The 23,769-nt window shown below is 36.4% G+C and overlaps 1 protein-coding gene across 1 annotated transcript; it reads left to right on the top strand.

Moving 5' to 3' along the window:
* The first annotated feature begins 3,310 nt into the window (after positions 1-3,310).
* Positions 3,311-10,896, top strand: LOC121421935. The gene is made up of 6 exons (XM_041616733.1): positions 3,311-3,397; positions 3,908-4,002; positions 4,740-5,021; positions 5,418-5,644; positions 9,312-9,761; positions 10,763-10,896. Exons 1-6 carry the CDS (start codon positions 3,311-3,313, stop codon positions 10,894-10,896), a joined length of 1,275 nt encoding a protein of 424 aa, XP_041472667.1.
* Positions 10,897-23,769: the final 12,873 nt, after the last annotated feature.

Here is a 23,769-nt window from a genome sequence, read left to right as displayed (position 1 = left end):
TCGTTAAATAAAGGAAAGGCCCATTCCAACAAGCTGATTTTAATTGAAAAAAAAATGAAATTCCAACAAGCATAACACTGAAAACTTGATTAAAATCTGATGTAAAATAAGAAATGTATGACATTATTAAATTTTGCTTAAATTCACAAAAATAGTTATATGAACATTCTGGTCCGTATGTACATGAGGGGACTGATGACAACATCCACTCACTATTTATTTGTATCGTAATATATGAAATATTCTAATTTTCTCATGTTAACAATGTTTTCTTCCTCCTTGAACATGTGGAATTACCCTTATTTGGTTCAGTCACGTTGGTCTTTATTGTTAAATCTGCAAAAATTGAAATGTATAGTTAAAACAATAAAATATAAAAGAAATAGTGATCAATTGGACTCTCTCATTTACATGTCATTGAGTTGTGCATATAACTATTTTCTAAAAAATATGCGAAACTTTGAAATGTCATAACTTTCTAAAGTCAAGTCCAAATTTTAGGAAATTTACAACGTTACTCTTGTTTGATTATTCACTATTGATTAAATTTTAAAAATTTCTGGGGTAGACTTGACCTTCAAATAATCATCTTTCCTGTAACAAATGAAATTGCAAAGTAAGCCAAATTACAAAAACAACAAAGTGACATGAAAATGGGCAATTTAAGTTCCCTTTATAAATACATAAATATTGTAGCTAACAATAAGAAAACCTCAATATCTCTTGGACTAAAGTATACAAAAAGTACATTGTTATATGTACATATAATGTTTACAATACAAAATATAACTTGCCTTACATTTTGTTCTTCCTAGCTCCAGCCAGTCCAGTGATTGATGTCTGTAAGACACCCTGCAAAGCTAGATCCTTGAAGGGATCATCAGTCATATCAACACCAATGAAAACATACCAGATCATCGGTACTTCCATCACACCCGTCAAGATTGGTACGTTGATAAATACGGTGACACGACATTTGCTCCGGCGACAATTGCTCCAGGCTTTATTTCATCTAAGATATAGGGTCAGGGTTGCAACAGGGTTTTTATATTAGATCATTTAAGATAGAATCTAGTGTTAAATCCAGGATTGAAGTTGGTCAATCCATTTTTTTTTTTTTTTTAATGAGTTTTATTTGTAATTCACATTTTAACAAACATATCTCAAAAAAGATACAAATTCTGTACATTCATATAGATAAACATCATGCTAGGTTGAAGTAACATATACAACAGATCTAATTCAAAACAACAAAAAATAGATCTATACCCTTTATTCTTTCAGAGTAATTATATTCCACTTTTTCCTGTGAAACTCTGAACGATTATGTTTAAAAGAAATGAAGCGTTCTGTTTTTTCTAACTGTGTTAGACTGCATAAAAATGACTTAAAAAGAGGAATTGTTTTACTATATTTACATGAAAAAATGAAATATTTGCCGTATAGTATAATTGTATTGACCAAATAAAAATGTTCTTTTTTCAACGTTCCAAAACAAATTTCTAAATTAGATAACTTATAAGAACGGATATTTTTTTAAAGTCAACCAAGTACACAGTTGGTTAATCCATTTGCAGCGTAGCAATTGTCGCCAGAGCGAATGTCAAGTAACCAGATACCCGAGGGCCATTTCGCAAAGTTGTTCAGAAATGACGTACATTTGACTTTCCCCATGACTTCTGACCAAGTCTTTGGATGACAGATTTAAACTGCTCTTGGAATTCCATTTTCTAAATCCCTAATCAACTTTTACCAATCAACTTTTTATGTCAATCCTTAATGTAATTTAGAGATTTAATCAAACAATTAAATAGCAGATATTATATGACACCTAGAGAGATCCTTGTGATTTGATTGGTTGTTTGATATCGTTCATTCAGCCCATTTTGCAATGATGTCATCAACCATGAAATTTTGGATCCATTCATTGTGCAATTTTTGATCCATATGATTTTGTAGATTGCACTCGCACACCGAGACGGCAACTCATGCACCAGCAGTGCGCATGTTGCAATGACGTAACAGTCAACAGACCGAACTTGCACTGCATGAGCATGTTTTGCATCGAAATTCATGAATTTCATGTGAAAAAAAATTACTTTTTAGGTGTCATATAAACCAAATATTGAATGCTTTTGCATTCGTGCAATGGAAAGAATAATTGATTTGGTGAAAGATAAAATAATGATCCATTCAACTCCGCTACGCCTCGTTGAATGGATCATTTCACCTCATGAAATATTCTGTCTATTGCACTCATAAACATTCATTATTTGCATACCAAAGTCAGGTGAATCAAATTGATTGAAATGTGCTCCCAATAGGGAGTCACCACTAGTCCAGGCTTAGTCTTGGATGAGGAGCCAACCTTTTAAAATGAGTTGTCACATACAATACAGTTTGCTGATCCTGATTATTTGCTTCTCATATCTTAATTAGCTTACAATGTAGACTCCCAAGGTGATAGGGAAGAGATTCCTGGACCTGAAGACCGAGCAGCTAGTCTAGACCTAGTTTGTGATGAGGAACCAACCTCTTGGCCTGAAGATGATAGGTTAGCAAATAAGTCTTATTTTTTGTTTTCAGTCCATGCTTGCACTTATGCATAACATTCCAATTGTAAAAGAAGGATCCATTAAATTTGTATTATTGATGGTGTCGTCTTTAATAGATGTTCCAGTCCATAATAAGAACTAGCAACAATGATTTAATGAGTTTTTAGGGTATTGGTGTCTATGGTCACAGATAAAATAATATGAATGTTCAAGTTTTCGTACAGTCAAATATGTCCGGCAGTTACCTATCTATTGTAAAACCCTGATTTTCTCTCCCATTTGAAAGCATGTGCAATAAGCTGTCTCTAAAAGCCATTTGTCTCCAGTGAGCACTTTTTCTGTTTCCCTTGAGTGGCCTGTACGGACAAGTTTGAATGTATTAATAACAAAATAGATAATAATCCTTTATAGTTATACACTTGGTGGTGATGTTGATGATGATGATGATGATAATCACTACTTAATCACAAAGTCAAACTTGTCTTTAATGGCCACCAAAATTGAACTTGCCTAAAAAGTTCACCTGTCGTTAGTGACTACTTTTTCCATGCCCTTTGAGTTGGCTTTACAGACAGGTTTGACTGTATTTGATTACCAGCTCTAGCTCCAGTGGATCCATTCCAGAGTTGCACATTAGCCAGCCCTGGTTCTCCACCCCAGTCCACCCTCCTATTCTCCCCAAATGCAACCTTCCTCTTGACCTCTCGGCCAAGCACAAGCAGTATCTACCATCGGGTCCTCCTGTCCTCGAGCCTATGTGGGATCAGACCAAAGCCATGGGCAGGAAGGAACCCTCCAGGGAAAACATCCTCAAGGAAAGTGGACATGGAGCATCTGTCAAAGTAGGAAAGCATTCCAATATCAGTTCAATTCATTTCAATAATGTATAATGTTAAAGTGCGTCCAAGTAAAGGTGAAACCAAGAATTGGTGATTTATTTATAATAACCTAATCATAAATACAAAAGAAATATGACCTATCATTTCAAAGCTTAGGCTCCAATATGTGATAAACATTTCATGATTATCAATCCACACATGAGTGATAAAAACAAAACATTTAGATGAAAGAATACAAAAAGGCACTGAAAATGCCTGAAAAGTTTAATATCCCATCTTTAATATGATATCTCAAATGGATATTCACAGTTTACCAACAGAAGCTATCTCATCGTTAACAAAAGACTAATGGAATGTTTGGTAAGTCTGACAGTTAGCGTTTAAAAACCTCTTCATTTACTAAAATCATTGAAATTCAAGTATTATTTCAAAGGAACATAACTTTGTAATTCTTTGAAAATATATGAAAGATTATGTTAATTTGATCATTTTTGTATAATATATCTTTGTTAGACAACACCTCGTAAGAAGTACCAAAAGAGAGCCACGGCAGCCAGAGTACGTGCCTGGGATGCTTCTTCTGGACGTGTACTCAGTCCAGTCCAGCCGTGAGTATATAATTCTGGACAAAGCAAACAAACTTTGTTGTCTGGTCCAATAACTTATGTTGCAGAGCCTGGGAAAGCATTTCATGAAGCAAATAGTCAGTGAATTTCACACTTATGTGCTCTGATCCGATCAGATGCAAAGATTTCAGTAGCAAATAACAGTTGCCAGTGAAAAATTACATCTGTTTCTTGAACCTTGAAGAGTAATCCTTTTCAGCAGCTTCAAAGCTATCCCGTGATGAAAAAATTCTGTGTATCAATGCGAGGTGCCATGGTGAAGTAATTTGAAATTTCACTTATATACATTAAAAGTGAATGTGCACCATGCAAGTAAAAACTGCTTCTTGGTTTGCAGCATAAGAGACCCAACAGGAGGCTGCATTGCGCAGAAAGCACCTTACTTGGAAAAAAGTGCCACTTTGTGAGCGGTTAAATTTTAAGCTGGAATCCTGTGACCGAGATAAAAATATATCTGAAAAATGATTGTAAAGCACCCTGAGACACTAGTTGTATAGAGTATGATACAAAATGGCTAATGGGACGAAACCAAATGAAAAGTAGATAAAAATGGGTTTAGCCTGACTGATGATTGGAAATCGTCCAAATGGCATTTGCACCAGAATTTGTAGTGTAAGATCTAGGATTAGACCATGTTACCACGTTGGATGAGACAAAAATGGAAGGTACATGTACACTACGGTTGTAACAATTTATCTCATATGATATCGTTGCCTCAGGTACAGCGGAGTCTTCAAGGCTCTTCAGCAACGGAAGGCTGAGCTCGCTAGCGTGTCCAAGTCCCCTGACGTTGTTGCCATAAGCCCCAGTGAATACCATGGACACCCTCAGCAGCCTGGCTCAGGGTTTGACACACCAGAATGTTTCATGAGTTCATCCCTCAGGTATCAGCTGGTGGAACGACTGAATTCCGATATCGTCTATGTCACTGACTTCACCCAAGAATCGGACGAAGAGGTCATTGATCTGTTGGGGCTGGACAGTACAGATCATGATGCACGGTAAGAACACTCGTCTAATATCTAGGGTTGTAATCTAACCTTGTTCTCCCCAAGTACCAGGCACTGATGAAATATGTTTGGCAATGTTTGGATAATTCTCTTGCTCATTTCCTTATGATCTGGTGGATAAATTCTTGATGTTTTTCTGCACAGTCCAGTTCCTATTACAGTATGCATCATATGCCTCAGCCAAAGACTAAATTCACTTACTTAAATTAAGAGGCCCTTAGCAAGGAGCACACAATTTTCTTACAAGAAAAAGAAAATGAGGTCAAAGGTCGCCCATGGATTTATGTTTTTCACAAGCAGATAAAAATTAAACCATTGATTGGGGGGGGTGAAATCGGCAAGAGCCCCATATAATTTCCCCCCTGGATTAATTGTTTTGATATACAGCCAATCAGACAGTGTGGTACCAACACCAAGCCTAGATCGCAACCCGTTGGAAGACTCCAGTCCAACCTGCCTCCGAGATGTGAGCATCCCACCCCCTACAGGCACCATCTCACCCCCGTCCCTTGCCCGACATAGCAGCATGGGATACGATGAATCACCTGAACTCTTCAAGGGATTCAGATCGCTCTGGCTGAAAGATACAAAGACAGAGAGCTGCATTGTTGTGGGTGAGTGGCATACCTGTTATCTACTTTATTTGCTCTGAAGCATCTTGAGCAAATGATTACTATGGAATCTTATGTATCCTATTTTTGTAAGACAAAATAAGATAAGACCAACTGGCAGTTTGCCTCCTTAGATTGCAAATTCATTTAATAACACATCTTTACTTCAAAATGAGTTCACATCTTGGGTAGATAGTGCTCAATGGAAACTCACTATTTAGTTCACATCTTGAGTAGAATAGATATGCTGTGCAATGGAAACTTACTATTGAGTTCACATCTTCAGTAGATAGTGCTCAATGGAAACTTACTATTTACTTTACATCTTGAGTAGTGTTTTTCAATGGGAACTTCAATTCATGTCTTGAGTAGATTGAGTTGTTTGATGGAAACTTATTGAGTTCACATCTTAAGTAGATAGTGCTGGTGAATAGAAATTTTCTATTGAATTCACATCTTGAGTAGTTAGTGCTGTTCAATGGAAACTTACTATTGAGTTCACATCTTAAGGCCACCGCACACCTTACGACCCGACCAGTCGCCGACTGGCTTGAGACTGAGTGAGGGGAGATGAATCGCAAGGCAGTCATAAGCCTCGACACCGCACACCTTGCGATCCTATCTGCGACTCACACATGCGCTTTTTGCTTTTTGGCATAGCATCTGAGAAATTGCGCTTACTACTGCGTATGCACGTTGTTTATCATAATACGCGTCGTGCAACTCTGCTGTCTGATTGGCTGGAAGTTGGACTGAGCTTACAGTCCAGTCATAAGGATTCGACATGTCAAATCCTTCCGACTTTCCTTGCGACTTGTCTCTGACCGGTCTGCGACGCTCAAGCCGACAAGAGCTGTGACGTCACATCTCCCCTCACTCAGTCACAAGCCAGTCAGGTCGTGAGGTGTGCGGTGGCCTTTAAGTAGAAAGTTTTTTTCAATGAAAACTCACTACTGAGTTCACATCTTAAGTAGATAGTGCTGCTGAGTCAAAACTCAATATTGAGTTCACATCTTAAGTAGATAGTGTTGTTCAATGGAAACTCACTACTGAGTTGGCATCTCAAGTAGATAGTGCTGCTGAGTCAAAACTCAATATTGAGTTCACATCTCAAGTAGATAGTTTTGTTCAATAGAAACTCAATATTGAGTTCACATATTAAGTAGATAGTGTTGTTCAATTGAAACTCAATATTGAGTTCACATCTCAAGTAGATAGTGTTGTTCAATGGAAACTCAATATTGAGTTCACATCTTAAGTAGATAGTGCTGCTGAGTCAAAACTCAATATTGAGTTCACATCTCAAGTAGATAGTTTTGTTCAATAGAAACTCAATATTGAGTTCACATCTCAAGTAGATAGTTTTGTTCAATGGAAACTCAATATTGAGTTCACATCTCAAGTAGATAGTTTTGTTCAATGGAAACTCAATATTGAGTTCACATCTTAAGTAGATAGTGTTGTTCAATGGAAACTCAATATTGAGTTCACATCTCAAGTAGATAGTGTTGTTCAATGGAAACTCAATATTGAGTTCACATCTTAAGTAGATAGTGCTGCTGAGTCAAAACTCAATATTGAGTTCACATCTCAAGTAGATAGTTTTGTTCAATGGAAACCTCCTACTGAGTTCATATCTTAAGTAGATAGTTTTGTTCAATGGAAACTCAATATTGAGTTCACATCTCAAGTAGATAGTTTTGTTCAATGGAAACTCAATATTGAGTTCACACCTTAAGTAGATAGTGCTGCTGAGTCAAAACAACTCAATATTGAGTTCACATCTCAAGTAGATAGTTTTGTTCAATGGAAACCTACTACTGAGTTCACATCTTAAGTAAATAGTGCTGCTGAGTCAAAACTCAATATTGAGTTCACATCTCAAGTAGATAGTTTTGTTCGATGGAAACCTACTGAGTTCATATCTTAAGTAAATAGTGCTGCTGAGTCAAAACTCAATATTGAGTTCACATCTCAAGTAGATAGTTTTGTTCAATGAAAACTCACTACTGAGTTCACATCTTAAGTAGATAGTGCTGTTCAATATAAACTCACTTTTGTATCATTGTATTATTATACACTATGACAAGATATGGTATTCCTGTCCTGGGGCCTGTTGCAGAAAGAGTTGCAATCAAACGCAACTCTAAACATGCACAACTTGATTTTCAACTGCGCGCATTTCTGACTTGCGATTGATTTTTTGACTCGCGTTTCAATTCAATTCATCTTTATTTCACAAGCCAATTAAAAAGGCTCTTTTTAAAAACAACATACATACAGTATAAACAGTTCAAAGATAAAAATATAACAATGAAAAGTAGCTCATCGCAGGATATATAAATGTTCCATAAGGCATTGTGGTAAAATACAATACATGTTGACTAATTATTAAAATATAAGGACGTGTTCAGAAAATAAAGGCTTGTGAGGCACACCTAAAAAGGCCTAGAGGCCTGCAGGCAAGGTAGCCTGAATAGGAAAAATTAGCTATTAATAAAAGAAGAGAACACATAGTTGGAGCAGGAAGCTTAGAAAAAAAAGAAGAAAGGGGGTACAAAACAAGAGAAGAGATAAGAGAAGGGGGTAGATGTGGAAAGAAATAAGAAAAGAAAGAAAAGAGGAGAAGTGAAAAGAAAAAAAAAAAAATAAAGTATTTAATGAAGGTGAGTTCTTTAAGTAGGATGGCGTATTATTCCACAGCTTTGAACCATTCACTGTGATCGAATTTGAAGAAAGTACGTTTGATTTCATGAATGGGGTGCGGAGATGTTTGTTATGTCTTGTGTAGTAAGAATGAAGGGAGTCTGCAGTTGAGAACATGTTGTCAAAAATATGGGGTAAAATTTGCTTGTGGTATTTATACATGAATAAAGCCGTTTGGTATTTAACAATGTCTGGAAGTCGTAGGATATTCAATTGCTTATATAGAGGGGGTGTGTGAGCACGGAAATCTGCATGCGTGAGGATGCGAATGACCTTCTTTTGGAGGATCAGTGTACGGTTCAAAGCTGTGGGAGATGCTCTGCCCCATAATATGTTACCATAATTTAAGTATGGCAAAAACAAAGTATTATACAGTACATGAAGTGTTTTTAAAGGTAATACATGCGACAATTTATAGATTATACCACAATTTCTTGACAAGATTTGATTAAGACTGTCTATGTGACTTTTCCAATTTAAGTTTTGGTCAATAATCACACCAAGAAATTTAATACAATTGACTCTCTCAATAGTATTCGAATTAAGAGTTATATCATTTTTTATCAATTGTTGATGAAAGCCAAAATTCATGAATTTTGTTTTTTGAACATTAATAGAGAGTTTCTTAGCTTGAAGCCATTCTAATAAATTGGCAAGATTATTGTTAATATCCTCTGTGAGTTTTGCAGAATCTTTGTTACTAAATATTAAGTTTGTGTCATCTGCATATAAAACAGTGTCACAATGTGTTAAGGAATTATTAATATCGTTCACGTATAAAAGAAAAAACAATGGGCCAAGAATTGACCCTTGCGGAATTCCGCACTTAACAGATAACAGAGGGGAGGAATAAGTATCGACACAAGTGAATTGTCTCCGTTTAAACGCAACTCTTCCTGCAACAGGCCCCTGTTGCACAATAAATATCTTGCCTGTAACAATTTAATTCATTCCTTTATTTCAGACCCTGGACCTGATATCGAGACATACCAACCCAATGAGGATAGTTTCTCAGGCTACACTCGCCAGATGAGACGTGACCTGGAAAATACCGAACTGATGGAGCAAGAGGAAGATCTCTTTGAAGCTGACCTGGGCGACATGCGGCACCTGGACCCCGCTCTCCAGCTCCCGTCATCGTCCCTTGACAGCCAAGACTACATCGTCCTCCTTCGCAGGGATGAGATTGACGAACTGGACAGTATCAGTGTGGTCAGTGACACCGAGGACAACCGGGCTAGTCCTCGCTTCAAGAAGAAGTCTGTGAAACCTGCAGAGGTAGCGGCCGACGGGTTGATCACTCCAGCTTTGGCATCTTTTGCGACCTCGGCACTCAGCATGAAACACACAAGGCCTACGAACCTGAGGCCGCAGAGGAAGAGGAGGAAAAACATACGACTCAATCTGCCAAAAGGTAATTTCAAAACTAAGTCAATTTCTTCTGTACAGGAGTTAATTTTCGTCTTTCAGAGTGAGTTTCATTTTAACAATTGTATGTGAATTTCACTAACAGATGTCATAAGCTACTGCAAATCCTTGTATCTGATTAGCTCAAAATAATTCAGTCAATGAAAATCATTGTCTATTGCCAGCATGAAACATCTCCCTTTGATATTGCAGTTAGCATTAAACCCTATCAAGGCTTTCTTAAGAGGTTTTAGTGGTTGCAGTTTTAGTATAAAAGTACTTTCTATGAGATTTTTTTTTTGGGGGGGGGCAAAACAAATCAATATTCAGGACTTTGAGATTAACATATCATGTATCTACATGCTGTAGCACTGGCGTAAAGCCTCGCAGCACACCTATTGTTCAGGGGGGTATGATCTATTATCCCATTCCCCCAAACAATAGGTATGACACTGTATTGAAAATGACCCTGTACATATCAATATAGTTAAATCTAAGAAAAATTGTCATCTTCGTCCCATATATTTTCAAAATATCACTTTTTGGAAGTCATGGATCTGCCCCTGAGCTGCAGTATTTTTCATCTGTGGGGAATTAATTGCTGGGTGGGTGGGTTAATCAAGCACTGAGTGCCAAGAATTTGCTTGATGGAAAGGAACTTTGAGGCTGGCCTTGTACTTGTTCTTGGCGGGAGACGTGTGTACAAACAAAGTCTATGCGAGAAGGTTTCTTTCAAGCAGCCTCCTGGCTCAAAGTATCTGCCTTGACTACATCCCTGGTGGCCGTTTCATAAAGCTGTTCGTAAGAAAAGAGCGACTTAAGTAAGAATGACTGGTGAACCTTTCTTACGCGCTAAACCATCGCCAATGAATATACCATTTACCACAAGAAAGGATCACCAGTCGTTCTTAAAGTCGCTCTTAACTTACGAACAGCTTCATGAAACACCCACCTGGTGGTGGTCTTGATTCAAGCTTCCATATAATCATAAAACTTTCATTCTTTCAGCTCCAAGGAATTCTGGTGAAGACGAGGATGACCTTAACATTTGGAAGTTCACGCAGGCTGCACTGAATGAGAAAGACGTCTTGGGATTTCTTCCTACTGACACCTCTTATGCGTTTATTACAAACAACTACTAGAAATGCTGGTCGATATGATCTGTTTGGAAATAGTCCCTGAAGAGTCTAAGACCCAGCTCACACTAAAGGATCCATTACTATATTTACAATCTGATTTCAAAGGATATTGTAATAGCACTTGATACAAGCTTTCTAAATCTTAGGAAAGATTTTTAAAAAAAGTGGTATAAGAACTGGAGGAACTGAAGGTTCAAGCCCTGGTCACGTCTTTTGGATGGTGACGTTAAAGATTGGTCCCAGACGTAAAAAATCATATCTGATTGATACACGTCTGACAAAAATACACACACATAATAGAGGAAGAAAAAGCAAATTCAATTCCAAATTTTAATGACGTCATCATGGGCTGCAACTTGTAGCCGATTTGGATTTTACTCTGATCCAACAGCACTGGGGGATGTCTCACAAAGATTTAAGTATGACTTAGAGTCGCACTTAAATACCAAGTTGCGTACGATAGAAAGGCTTGTTTGACCGCATAGGTCAGATCGTGTCATGAGGACGCCCACTACTGCGTATCTATCAATAAGATCGCGCGTTGCATATCATGTGTGCCTCTGCATTTAAGTGTGACTTAAGTCATACTTAAATCTTTGTGAAACATCACCCAGATGTCTTTGTACTAAGTCTTATGTTGACTTCAGGTAAAACAATTTTACTGCTTGGAAGTTACATATTGAATGCAAAATGTGACGTGTTGAAAATTGTGTCGTAGTCAGGTCTTGTAGTTGTACCAGGCTTAAAATGATTATCTTTCAAGTTAATCATGATTTTCAGGGAAGAATATTGCTATTCTGATGGAAAAGGGACTTTTCAATGCAGGTTTTTGAGCTGAGATAATCTATCAGTTGGAGACCAAGAAAGCTCATTCACATTCATTATTGAGGATTGCATGTACATATATGTACATAATGTTTTCAATTCTTACCTTGGAAAACATGTATATTATTGTACTATACAGCTGTCATGCTAAGCATATTTTATGCGCACTTTTGTACTATTTATAAGGTGTTTGTTCGTTATGTACATACATTTATATACATGAATGTTGCTTTTACGTTTTCCTGCAATTCAACTCTTGTAAGGAATGCTTCAAACCATGTGAATATCAGGGCCCGTTTTTACAAAGAGTTGCAATTGATCCAATCAATCGTAACTATGGAAAGCCAGCAAAGTCAACAAGTAAAGAGCATGTTTGTTAAAAATATTTTCTAGATATGAATGTATATCCACAAATTAATTCATTTCTTGACAGTTTGGTGTGTTCTTTGTTTACAAAGGACGTTTTGCAAATTTCCTGTAGAAAAAATTATGGTACTGATGGATTTCCATAGAGTTATGATTGATTTGATCAATCGTAACTATTTGTAAGACGGTGCTCTAAATGATGCTAATGGGTGTTACTGGAAATTGGAAAAAGTAGTTACTGGGGTAAATGACAATTAGACTAAAATGGCTGGAAGACAAAGTAGGAGTAGGTCATGTGGGATGAAACAACGGGAAATAGATAAAGCTTGTGTAGACCAGGGCCCCGTCACACAAAGACTGAAAGAGTTACAATTGATCTTATCAACATGTATTATGCATGTTTTGTTCAAAATATTTTCTATCTATGATGCATATTCATGCATTGTTTTCTTTAAAAAAAATTACTGTGCTTCTCTTTGTTTTCAAACTACATCATGCAAATTTCCTGTAGAAAATTTATGACACAGATGGATTTCCATAAAGTTATTATTGATAAGATCAATTGTAACTCTTTGTAAGACTTGCCCCAGGGCCCCGTCTTACAAAGAGTTACAATTGATCTTATCAATCTCAACTGTATGGATATCCATCCATACCATATTTTTTCTACAGGAATTTTGCACAATGTCGTTTGTAAACGACTCTTAGTAAACTAAGAGAATCACACTATCTTCAAGTGAACAATGAATGTATGAATATACATCATATCTAGGAAATATTTTGAACAAAACATGCAATTGAGATGTTGACGTTGCTGGCCGTCCATAGTTGTGGTTGATTGGATCAATCGCGACTCTTTGTAAGATGGGCCTGGGTGGTAATTTCAATACCAGTTGGACTACTTGCTTCGCTATTGCTGACTTCATATAATTCCAGTGGTTTCTTTTTTATGTTTCTGTTGAAGAAACTCCATTGGGACATCAACAAAGCAGCTTTCTACCGCATCAACACCACTAATCAACTACATTGGAAACATTTTATGTCTAAGGTAATCGGTTACAGTGGCTGACTTAATAGACAACAGAAATTACTCTTGGGCCTTTCATTCTTAAGTGGAGATAATGGCAGAGCAGGGATTTGAACTCAAAACCTTTCAATCAGAGCTCTGACAACTAGACCACGCAACCCTTGTCGTTAATGTGATATTACCAAATGATGACAAACGTCATAGCATTATTCAATTTTTGTCTCACCTGCGAAGCAGAGTGAGACTATAAGCGCCGCTTTTCCGACGGCGGCGGCGGCGTCAACATCAAATCTTAACCTAAAAGTTTTTGAAATGACATCATAACTTAGAAATTATATGGTTTTAGTTCATGAAACTTGGCCCTAAGGTTAATCAAGTATTACTGAACATCCTATTAGAGTTTCATGTCACATGACTAAGGTCAAAGGTCATTTAGGGTCAATGAACTTAGACCATGTTGGAGGAATCAACATCGAAATCTTAACCTGAGGTTAAGTTTTTGAAATGTCATCATAACTTAGAAAATATATGGACCTAGTTCATGAAACTTGGACATAAGGTTAATCAAGTATCACTGAACATCCTGCATGAGTTTCACATCACATGACCAAGGTCAAAGGTCATTTAGGGTCAATGAACTTTGGCCGAATTGGGGATATCTGTTGAATTCCCATCATAATTTTGAAAGTTTATGGATCTGATTCATGAAACTTGGACATAATAGTAATCAAGCATCACTGAATATTTTGTGCAAGTTTCAGGTCTCATGATTAAGGTCAAAGGTCATTTAGGGTCAATGAACTTTGGCTGAATCGGGGGTATCTGTTGAATTACCATCATAACTTTGAAAGTTTATTAGTCTAGTTCATTAAACTTGGACATATGAGCAATCAAATATCACTGAACATCCTGTGCGCGTTTCAGGTCACATGACCAAGGTCAAAGGTCAATGAACTTTGGCCGAATTGGGTGTATCTGTTGAATTACCATCAAAACTTTGAAAGTTTGTGGATCTGATTCATGAGACTTGTACATAAGAGTAATCAAGTATCACTGAACATCCTGTGCGAGTTTCGGGTCACATGATCAAGGTCAAAGGTCATGTAAGGTCAATGAACTTTGGCCATGTTGGGGTTTTTTGTTGAATAACCATCATATCTCTGTAAGTTTATTGGTCTCGTTCATAAAAAGTGGACATAAGAGTAACTATGTATCACTGAACATCTTGTGCAAGTTAGAGTAGTATTCAAAGTCAGCACTGCTGCTATATTGAACCGCGTGATGCAGGTGAGACGGCCAGAGGCATTCCACTTGTTTACCGCTTTCATTCTCTGTGTTTCTTTTAATAGTGTTTTGAAAATTGTTTTCATGTGACTTAGCCACCTTGAAAGTCTTAATAAATTAATAATTTTCCAACAAGTTCAGTTTTAAACGATTTCTTGTAGCTAATTCACTCTTTAAAAAAATGTTTGTTGAATGATATTGAATATGTGGAGCGTTGTGGCCCAGTGGATTAGTCTCCGGACTTTGAAACAGAGGATCGTGGGTTCAAATCCCAGCCATGGCACAATTTCCTTCAGCAAGAAATTCATCCACTGTGTGCTACACTCGACCCAGGTGATGTAAATGGGGACCGGCAGGAAGTACTTCCTCAAAAAGCTGTGTGCGCCTTAATCGGTTGCCTAGCTTAGCCGGGTAATAATAATAGCAGTGCCTTTTTAAAGCGCCATGAGCACCGAAAGGTGGACCTGTGCGCTATATAAGTAGCCACCATTATTATTATTATTATATCACAAATACAGCTCTAAACTCAAGGCTGTTTCATAAAGCCAAAGGGCTCAATGGCATCTGCTCTCGCGACAATTGCTCAGCTATAAATTCCACACACGTATCGCATATAATCAACTTCAAACCCAGGTTTAACACTATACCCTACCCAAAACCTAACATGAAACCCTATTGCGACCCTGACCCTACATCTTGGACAAAATTAAGCTCGGAGCAATTGTCGCAGGAGCAAATGTTAATAATTATACTTGCTTATATAGCGCTTAATACTTACTTTGTCAGAAGTCTCTAAGGTCGCATGTCATAAGGTGGTCCAATTTCGCGAACAGGGTAAAAATGGTCATAATTTTTATTTTTTGATATGTTATAGCTATTACCATTCTCTAAATAATGGAAAAGTTTTAAGTCTCAAATACCTTTATTTTTCCTTAAAATGACTAATTAACAGCTAATTATTACACAGACGTCAATGTAAATGTGAATTTTGAAATGGGTTTTTCTCAAATTGGACCTGCTGCACATAAAATGGTGTCAAAAGTTAATGCAACATTGGATCACCCTAGTAAATTGCAGTTATAATCTTGAAACATCAATAATTAAATCTGTACCAAAAATCGAATAATTATCTATTAGTGTATGCATATTAATTATACTAATTAATTAACAGTATTTAATTTCACATTTTTGCCCCCAAAATACCCGTCACTGTATTTATATGCTTGGCAAAATGACAACATCATGGGTAGAAATGTTTGTTGCAATGATACACAACATTTGTACTGAAAATTAAGATTACAAATTAGATAATTAACCAAATCTCTCCGGTTTACTAATTGATTAGGTTGCAGATCAGAGCTGACATACACATGTATTCTATTGCTGCATATTTTCAAAATTGTCAAATTTTTATGACATTTAGTTGTTCCCTGCTTTAAAACTCCCAGAAATATGAGGATAACAGTCATATTACATATTATAGTCAGTTGTTAATTAGGTTTAATTAATATTTTATCATTTACCGCATCCACCGGCTCCGCATCCACCGGCTCCACCACCCCTGTTACTTCAAACTTAATGTGCTATAGTTTTTGTTCCTGATATTGTATTGATCTAATTCATAGTGATATATTTAGCCTATAGTTCTAGCTTCAAAATGAGATATTACTCAATAAATTTGGTCAAGATGCTGTGATGTAGCAACAATTTATCCATGGCACCATGTGGAAAATTGTTCATACGCCACCCTTTTTGCATACCCAACTTATGAAATGCGACCTTAAGCGCTCTACAGTATATGCAGCATAATTACCCTGGCTTTAGCAGTGCAGCTGCTACGCGCACTGCGTTTCAAGGAATAAATTCCTGCCAGGTACCCATTTACCCCACCTGGGTTGAGTGCAGCACATTGTGGATCAATTTCTTGCTGAAGGAAATTACGCCATGGTTGGGATTCAAACCCAAGACCCTCTGTTTCAGAGTCCGGAGACTAATCCACTGGGCCTCATGTTGTGTCACATCTTAAGACTTCCATGTACGCCCTGATGGACCAGCCTTCAGCCTTTCAAAGATAAATTACAAGCGTTCGTTATTTGGCTCCTGGTGGGTGTTTCATAAAGCTGTTCGTAAGTTAAGAGTGACTTTAAGAACGACCGGTGATCCTTTCTTGTGGTAAATGGTATATACATTGGCGATGGTTAAATGCGTAAGAAAGGTTCACCAGTCGTTCTTAAAGTCGCTCTTATCTTATTAACAGCTTTATGAAACGGCCCCCAGGGCTCATTTCATATAAAGAGTTCCCAATATGGAAACTACCATGGTTACCTTGATTGTGATTGGCTGCTGAGCTCCGTTACCATGGTACATGCAATCGTCACGATGTTAAAGTTACCATACTTGGAAATCTTTACTATATGTAGGCCCAAAACCAATTACAAAAATGCTTGTTTGTCTTTGAAATTAGCCTATAATCCAGGCAGAGGCTGCATTTATTGTCTTTGCTGTTATGAACCCAAGCGATACGTCTGATGTGGCAAAGAGTTTAAAAAGAATACGAATTGTGTCTTTGCCACATTAGACTTATCGCTTTCGTTTTATAACAGCAAATGCAATAACTGCAGCCTCTGCCTAGCTTATAGGCTACTTTGAAATGGGCATAATATGGCAGTAGTTCAGTGGTCCCCCCTCCCCCCGTCCCATTTCTCCTCTTCCATTTCTATATATACACTCTCTCTCTCCCCTATTCTTTATCTCCCCTTCTCCTCCTCAAACTAACTCCTCTCTTTTTCTCTCCTTTTCTCCCTCCCTGCTTTCCCCCTTCCCTTTCTCCTCTTCCCGCACCTCTCTCCCTGAAAGAGACAAATTTTATTACATGAACACCTTACATCAGGTTTTACTACAATTTTATGTCAATGTCAAGAGATGACAACATAAAACAATATTTACATATTTCACTAACAAAATGGGATTCTACAACATGTACATAAAATATTGATATTCTATTTGTAATAAATACAAACCAGAATAATTCTAGCAATCATTTTCTGGGGGGGAAAAACCCCAAACATTGTGAAAGCATTTTCAGTTGCCAGCATTTTCAAGCATTTTTGTTTGTTTACTATTTACAATGACAGCATACATAACTATGCAAACAGTTGCAGCTATTTTTCATAGCGACAGAAATAGCGATTCATGAAATTGTTTAAGAATATTTGATCAGAAATGTTAGCTCACAGTGATCGACAAATTGGCAACTTTTATTCTATTTCAAACAGCATTTTAAAGATATTAATGACACATGTACATAATATACTTCATTCAAAATTTGTATTCACAATTAGCCCCATGTATTGCAACTTAGTTGCTCTCCTTTACTCTGTGTGTATATCACTTGCATGTACAGTATGTGCAAATGAATAACAAAAAATGAAATAAAATTTTACATACTTATGAAAGTATATGATGGTATGTAGTAGTTTAAGGAATAAAAGTTTGATTTGAAAAGAAAGAAAAAAAATCATCTCATCTTCCTTGACAAGCCTTTCTTGACATAGTTACAAACAAAAAGTAAATACATAACGAAAAGTGGATTATTAAAAAATATACTCTATAATACAAAAAAAAAATAGAATAGATGTCAATACTATTTTGTCCAATATTTGTGATTGGCAGAGTCACATTCAACACAACTTGGAATAATGGTAATATTTTTCTGCTCAGACTCCTACGGAATAAAATATCAGGGTTACTCTATCAACAGGATGTTTACATTCTTAACACATAATACTGTCTCATTTAACATTGAATACATACCCTATAATCAAGTAGGAGGAGGCTGTCTTTATAATGCTTTGAAAATGTAAGCACTACGTCTGGGCCCGTCTTAAGGTGACCGCACACCTTACGATTTGTCTGCGACCTGATTTCAGAATAAAATGTAGTTGAATTTGATGCTAATATTGAGACTTAGAATATCTTACTGTGTAATGTTCTAAATCATTGTGCGGTTACCTATGTTCAAATCTGTGACTATGCTGCCATCCTCCTTAGAATAAAAGCAAATTTAAAGTCTAGTCATATTGACGTCATAGCAGTCGTACGATTGGCTACGATTTGAAAATTATTTGACCTTTACTCCAAAATAAAGGCTTGCAATTTTTCCAAAATGGTTATATTATTAGTATTCCTTCAATTAATTTTAACCTCAAATAAAATATGTTCCATTCACATTTTCAGAAAATTAGCAAAATGCGGTTTATTCCAAAATCGGATCGTGAACAGTCGTAAGGTGTGCGGTGGCCTTTACAAAGAGCTACGTTGATCCGATCAACCTCAGCTATATGGAAATCAATCACTGTCATAATTTTTCTCACAGAAAATATGCACAATGCTTTGTGTCAAAAAGTGGATCACATTGCATGTACTATAACTAGAACTAACATGTTTTGTAGATGATGACGTTGATGTCTTTCCATAGTTGTGGTTGATCGGATTAATCGTAAGTCTTTGTAAGATGAGGCGCAGGTGGGGGTTTCATAAAGCTGTTTGTAAGTTAAGAGCGACTTTAAGAACGACTGGTGAACATTTCTTAAATGCTAAATCATCACCTATGAACATTCAATGCTGAGTATCTTGCTTCTACAAGAAATGATCACCAGTCATTCTTAAAATCATGCTTAACTTATGAAGAGCTTTATGAAACAGTCCCCTGGTTGGTACCAATAATTCTGCACCAAATCAAAGTTAATAAATGAAAACGGTGACTAAATTAAGACGAATATATTGGCAGGAGCTGCTCCACACCCACCAACTGTAGTCTTGCTCTTGGCTGTCTCAGACACATCGGTTATGTTTCCTGTTCAAACATACAGGGGAAGCTTCTGCCAAGATCGTAGGTGAAATGTTGCTCTGCTCCGTTAAAGTGGTTAGAATTTGGATAGATTTTCATGTGCAAGTTGATCACATACTGTTCTTGAAACTGTCAACATAACACCTCTAAGTACAGTCCACCAATAATTGTTAATTTTCATCAAATGACACATTTGAATAACAATTATTTAAAAGTTGCAAACAGTAGATTTTGACTGAAAAAAAAAATATATTTGGTAGACCTTTACTAAAAATGCATAAGAAATTACTGAGTGAAACCTTCACCCATAATACACCACAAAGAAAAAAATAGATATTCTTAGACTGCTCTGTGAAATGGATATCCACCATAGAAAACTAACTAGAAACAATATTTGGCAAGATTTCAATTAGAAAAGAAAAGTTAACTTTGAGAATTGCATCCAGATAATAAGCAATACCCCCCCCCAAAAAAAAAAAAAAAACTGTAAAAAAAACCCCAGCTACTTGGCTTCTGCATTATGTATGATGCCTATCAAGTTTCCAAACTTCCTTAATAAGTATCAGCTGAACTTAGAGGGCAATAATATTTTCAAATTTGATCTTTTCTTCTTGTGCCCTAGAATGTGCAGTAATGATATTGACCTGATCCTGATCTTTGCATGGGTAATAAATCTGATATATCCCTCAAGTCGATATGATGAAATTCAGTTTATTCAAGGTAGAGGACATACCTTTGTCTTGAAATAATTCTGGAACAGCTTTTCATTAAGAAAAGGAATGTCTTGGATATAACATTTTTAGTACAATTATTTTTGTCACATAATTTCTAGATTGCAAACAGTTAGTTTTTACCATTGCCTGGTTAAATTTTCTTGTTACATAATATCTCATGATTCAAACTTTATATTAACAAGTAGAATTAAAATTTAAAATTTTAAGTCCATGTAAAATCTTCATAATCATCCCTTTTTAGAAGTCAAATTACTGGTACTCTTTAAATTACTAGTAGTATTCAAAACCATTAATCATTTTCAGTATTAAAAGGGACCAATATTGACAAAAAGGTCAACTTTAGAACTATATAAAATATATTTGTATTTTATACTTCGTACATATATTTTTGTTTCATTCTCAGAAATATGCGTTATTACTGTATGCAACATAAAGTATAGATATAATATACCATGAATCTTTATCTGGTTATACATACAAATGGTAAACTGATTACAAAATAATATATTTCCTCATGCATGTAAATAATTCTTTAAAAAATAAAAACTAAAAATGAACCTCTTTACAAATATAATCTGCTTTCATGATACACTCTGTATTGCACAAATATCAACAAAATATATGAAGTACATTGAGTTACTAAAACATATAAATGATAACAAAAGAAAATAAACATTAAACATAAATGTTTCCTTTGGTTGAATTCCTAGCATTCGCTTTTCTTTAAAAAAAAGAGAAAATAATGTGTTACATGATTTTATAAAAATCTTTTTTTTCTTCAGTGAAACTAATGACAAACAAAATTTAAAATAACTTTAGGTATGCACTACTTAAAATAACTACCTGATGATATTTTCACTGTAGTTCACATGTAGATGCAGATGTCCTTTGATAAAAATACATCAGACACTGCCAGTTTGAATAGGATTCATCTAAATGAAGAGATTTGGTTTTATAACATTCATCTGTTTGTTAATGTTCTTTGCATAGTTTGGAAACAGATGTAAATTCTATTTTGCCCCCCCCCCTTCCATAAATTCTGTGAATTCTTTCTATTTTTCAGGTTTTGTTTGTGATCATTAATTCAAGACCTCCGTAATGCTTTAGTACAGTTATTTGTCATTATAAATAAGTACTGTTATCAGAATTTTTCACGCACTTTGTCATATACAAGCAAACAGGATTTTTCTTTTTTACAATCATTACATCCGACAATAAACTTTACAAGATACATTTACAACCTATTAGCACATTATTGGCCACAATTTTGCACAACCACACACATTCACTTGAACTAAAATTTGATGCTGTTTTACGCTTGGCAGTTCAATTGATCAGCAGCAGCATCGTCAAATTGGCAACATTACGAGAGTGCAGACATACCTTACACGGATCTACAAAATCTACGGAAAAAAAACTTGTTCAGTGTGACCGGGTGAAATACAAAGATATTTCTGCTTTAATAGACTTAAGGGATGTTGCAAGAAACATGCAATTGATTGCAAGTCAATTTTAGGTCCCAAAATCAATTGAAAGTCATGCATTTCATTGCAAATTTACAATTGATATGATGGGCTGCTTCCTGTATCAACAAGTACAAGTATAAATTGATTTTCTTTTGTTTCAATTGATCCATCACTTGTAAATCTACATCTGAAATTTGCAATCGATCAAAGTTGTTTCCTTGCAACAACCCAAAACAAAAAATCATTACATGATCAAAGTAGCCTATTCTTCAATACTAGCCTACAACTTTGTTATTAAAGCCAACCAACTGTGACCCCGAGAGGTCACTTAGTATAGATGTTCAATATGTATGTGCCACGGTCAAGACCCCCATTTTCAGCCTAAATTTCTGTTCCAGATAGAGCATCACCAATTTAAAAAGCCACAGAAATTCGTATTTTATCCCCATTCCGGAGACCATTAAATTTGTGCTTTCTAGGGACAGTGCCCGCTCGTACTCGGCGCAGCAGTGGCAAAAAGCCATCGACTGCCTTCGCGATGACAGTGAAAGCTCTGCAGAGCGATTCCGAGGCCGCTGATTGGTTCATTGTGCAGAAACGTCATGACCGATTTCACTCACATTCATGTAACACACCGAACCATAGAATATATGCCGTTCCAGAGTATTGCATATAGCAATCATTGATGCAAGAGCAGTTCCAGAGACCGCCATTTTAAGACCAAAGTTTAGTTCCAGAGTTCCTGATTTTGGTTTTTGGTGCGACAGAGGCGTGATAGCCCAGTCGGTAGAGCGGGGGTTTCAGATTCCGATGACCCAGGTTTGATTCCCAAGTGGTGCGCTAGTGCCCTTTGGTAAGGCATTTATCCTCATTACCAGGTCCCTCAGAGAGGACCTAAATCTGTTGGTCCCCTGGTTGCTTGCTCACAGGTATAACATAGGTACATGTATCATTTCATAATTCGAGTATGATGCATATTTTAGTTAAAATTTATTTTAACGTTATATAATGATATTTTGCTGCCCCTGATTATGGCCATGCTGTCTAGCAGAGTACGAATTTCAACAACCAGTGGCAACACACAATAAATTTTAATTTGGGTCTTTCACAGTGCACAGAACAGTCATGAAAGTAGGGGGAGCATGCAAAAAATCACAATTATATGGTGATTTTTACAAGTTGAAGACTTATAGTGAAAAAGATGGGGGACTGAAGTCCCTTGCTTTTGTCAAACCAGCGCTGACTCCTTGTGCACATTTATTTTTACACTCACATAAATTCTGCATTCACAGCTACACATGAATGCATGCATTGGATGCAACTGAAAATGGCACTGATCCAAACTTTGGGGCATCTCGTAGACACTTTCCACCACATGAAAACATCTGGCATTGCCCACTCATGTACCTTACTGGTCTTCTATGCCTTTGAAAACGTGATTAAATATCGAATACAATTTCATTCCGAAGAAAACCCACGGTTGAATCCATGGTTTATGCAGATTTCCTGTATAAATAATGCTTAATTTAGCACGTAGCAGGCACGTGTGTAAAAAATGTCCAATGCTGATGCGCGCTTTTGTCACAGTTCGCCAAATTGACGCCCGTTACCGTGGATAGATACGCTATTTTATTCATGAGTCCACTGTTTGAAGAGTGGACTCATGAATAAAAACAGTGGACTCATGAATAAAATAGCGTAGATAACCACGGCAACAGGCATATATTTGGCGCACTGTGACAAAAGCGAGCATCAGCATTGGACATTTTTTATACACGCGCCCGATACGCGCTAAATCAAGCGTAATTTATACAGGAAATCTACATAAACCATGGATTCAACCGTGGGTTTTCAAAACCACCTTTGTGAATTCGGGCCATTGGGTATGCTTTCCAGCTGGTCGGGCCAACTTTTTCACAACTTTGACGTCTCCCCTGACCATTTAGATGACCATTCTGGAATATTATGTCATTGTATGCCATTTCAATCCATGCACATAAATTGTTTATTATCCAGCAATGTTTACACAAAACATTTGTAATTACAACATGGATGGTACATAAATGAGAGAGTCGATGTCATACACTCCCCTTGAAAACTATTCATTTTGTATTTCATTATAATATGAATTTCAGAATATTTCCATTTTTCAGATCTGATAATAATAAACATCTTCATTTAAATCATAATAGATTACAACATTGGCACTTTAACATGGTTAGGGATAAATCCAATTTTGTTTCACATTATAACGAAGAAATGAAAATATTCCATGTTTCAATATAGTAAAATAAATAGTGAGTGGGTGACATCTTCCGCTTCCTC

Source organism: Lytechinus variegatus, chromosome 9, assembly GCF_018143015.1.
Source record: "Lytechinus variegatus isolate NC3 chromosome 9, Lvar_3.0, whole genome shotgun sequence".
Classification (NCBI taxonomy): Eukaryota; Metazoa; Echinodermata; class Echinoidea; order Temnopleuroida; family Toxopneustidae; genus Lytechinus; species Lytechinus variegatus.
This window is presented reverse-complemented; position numbering and strand designations above follow the sequence as displayed.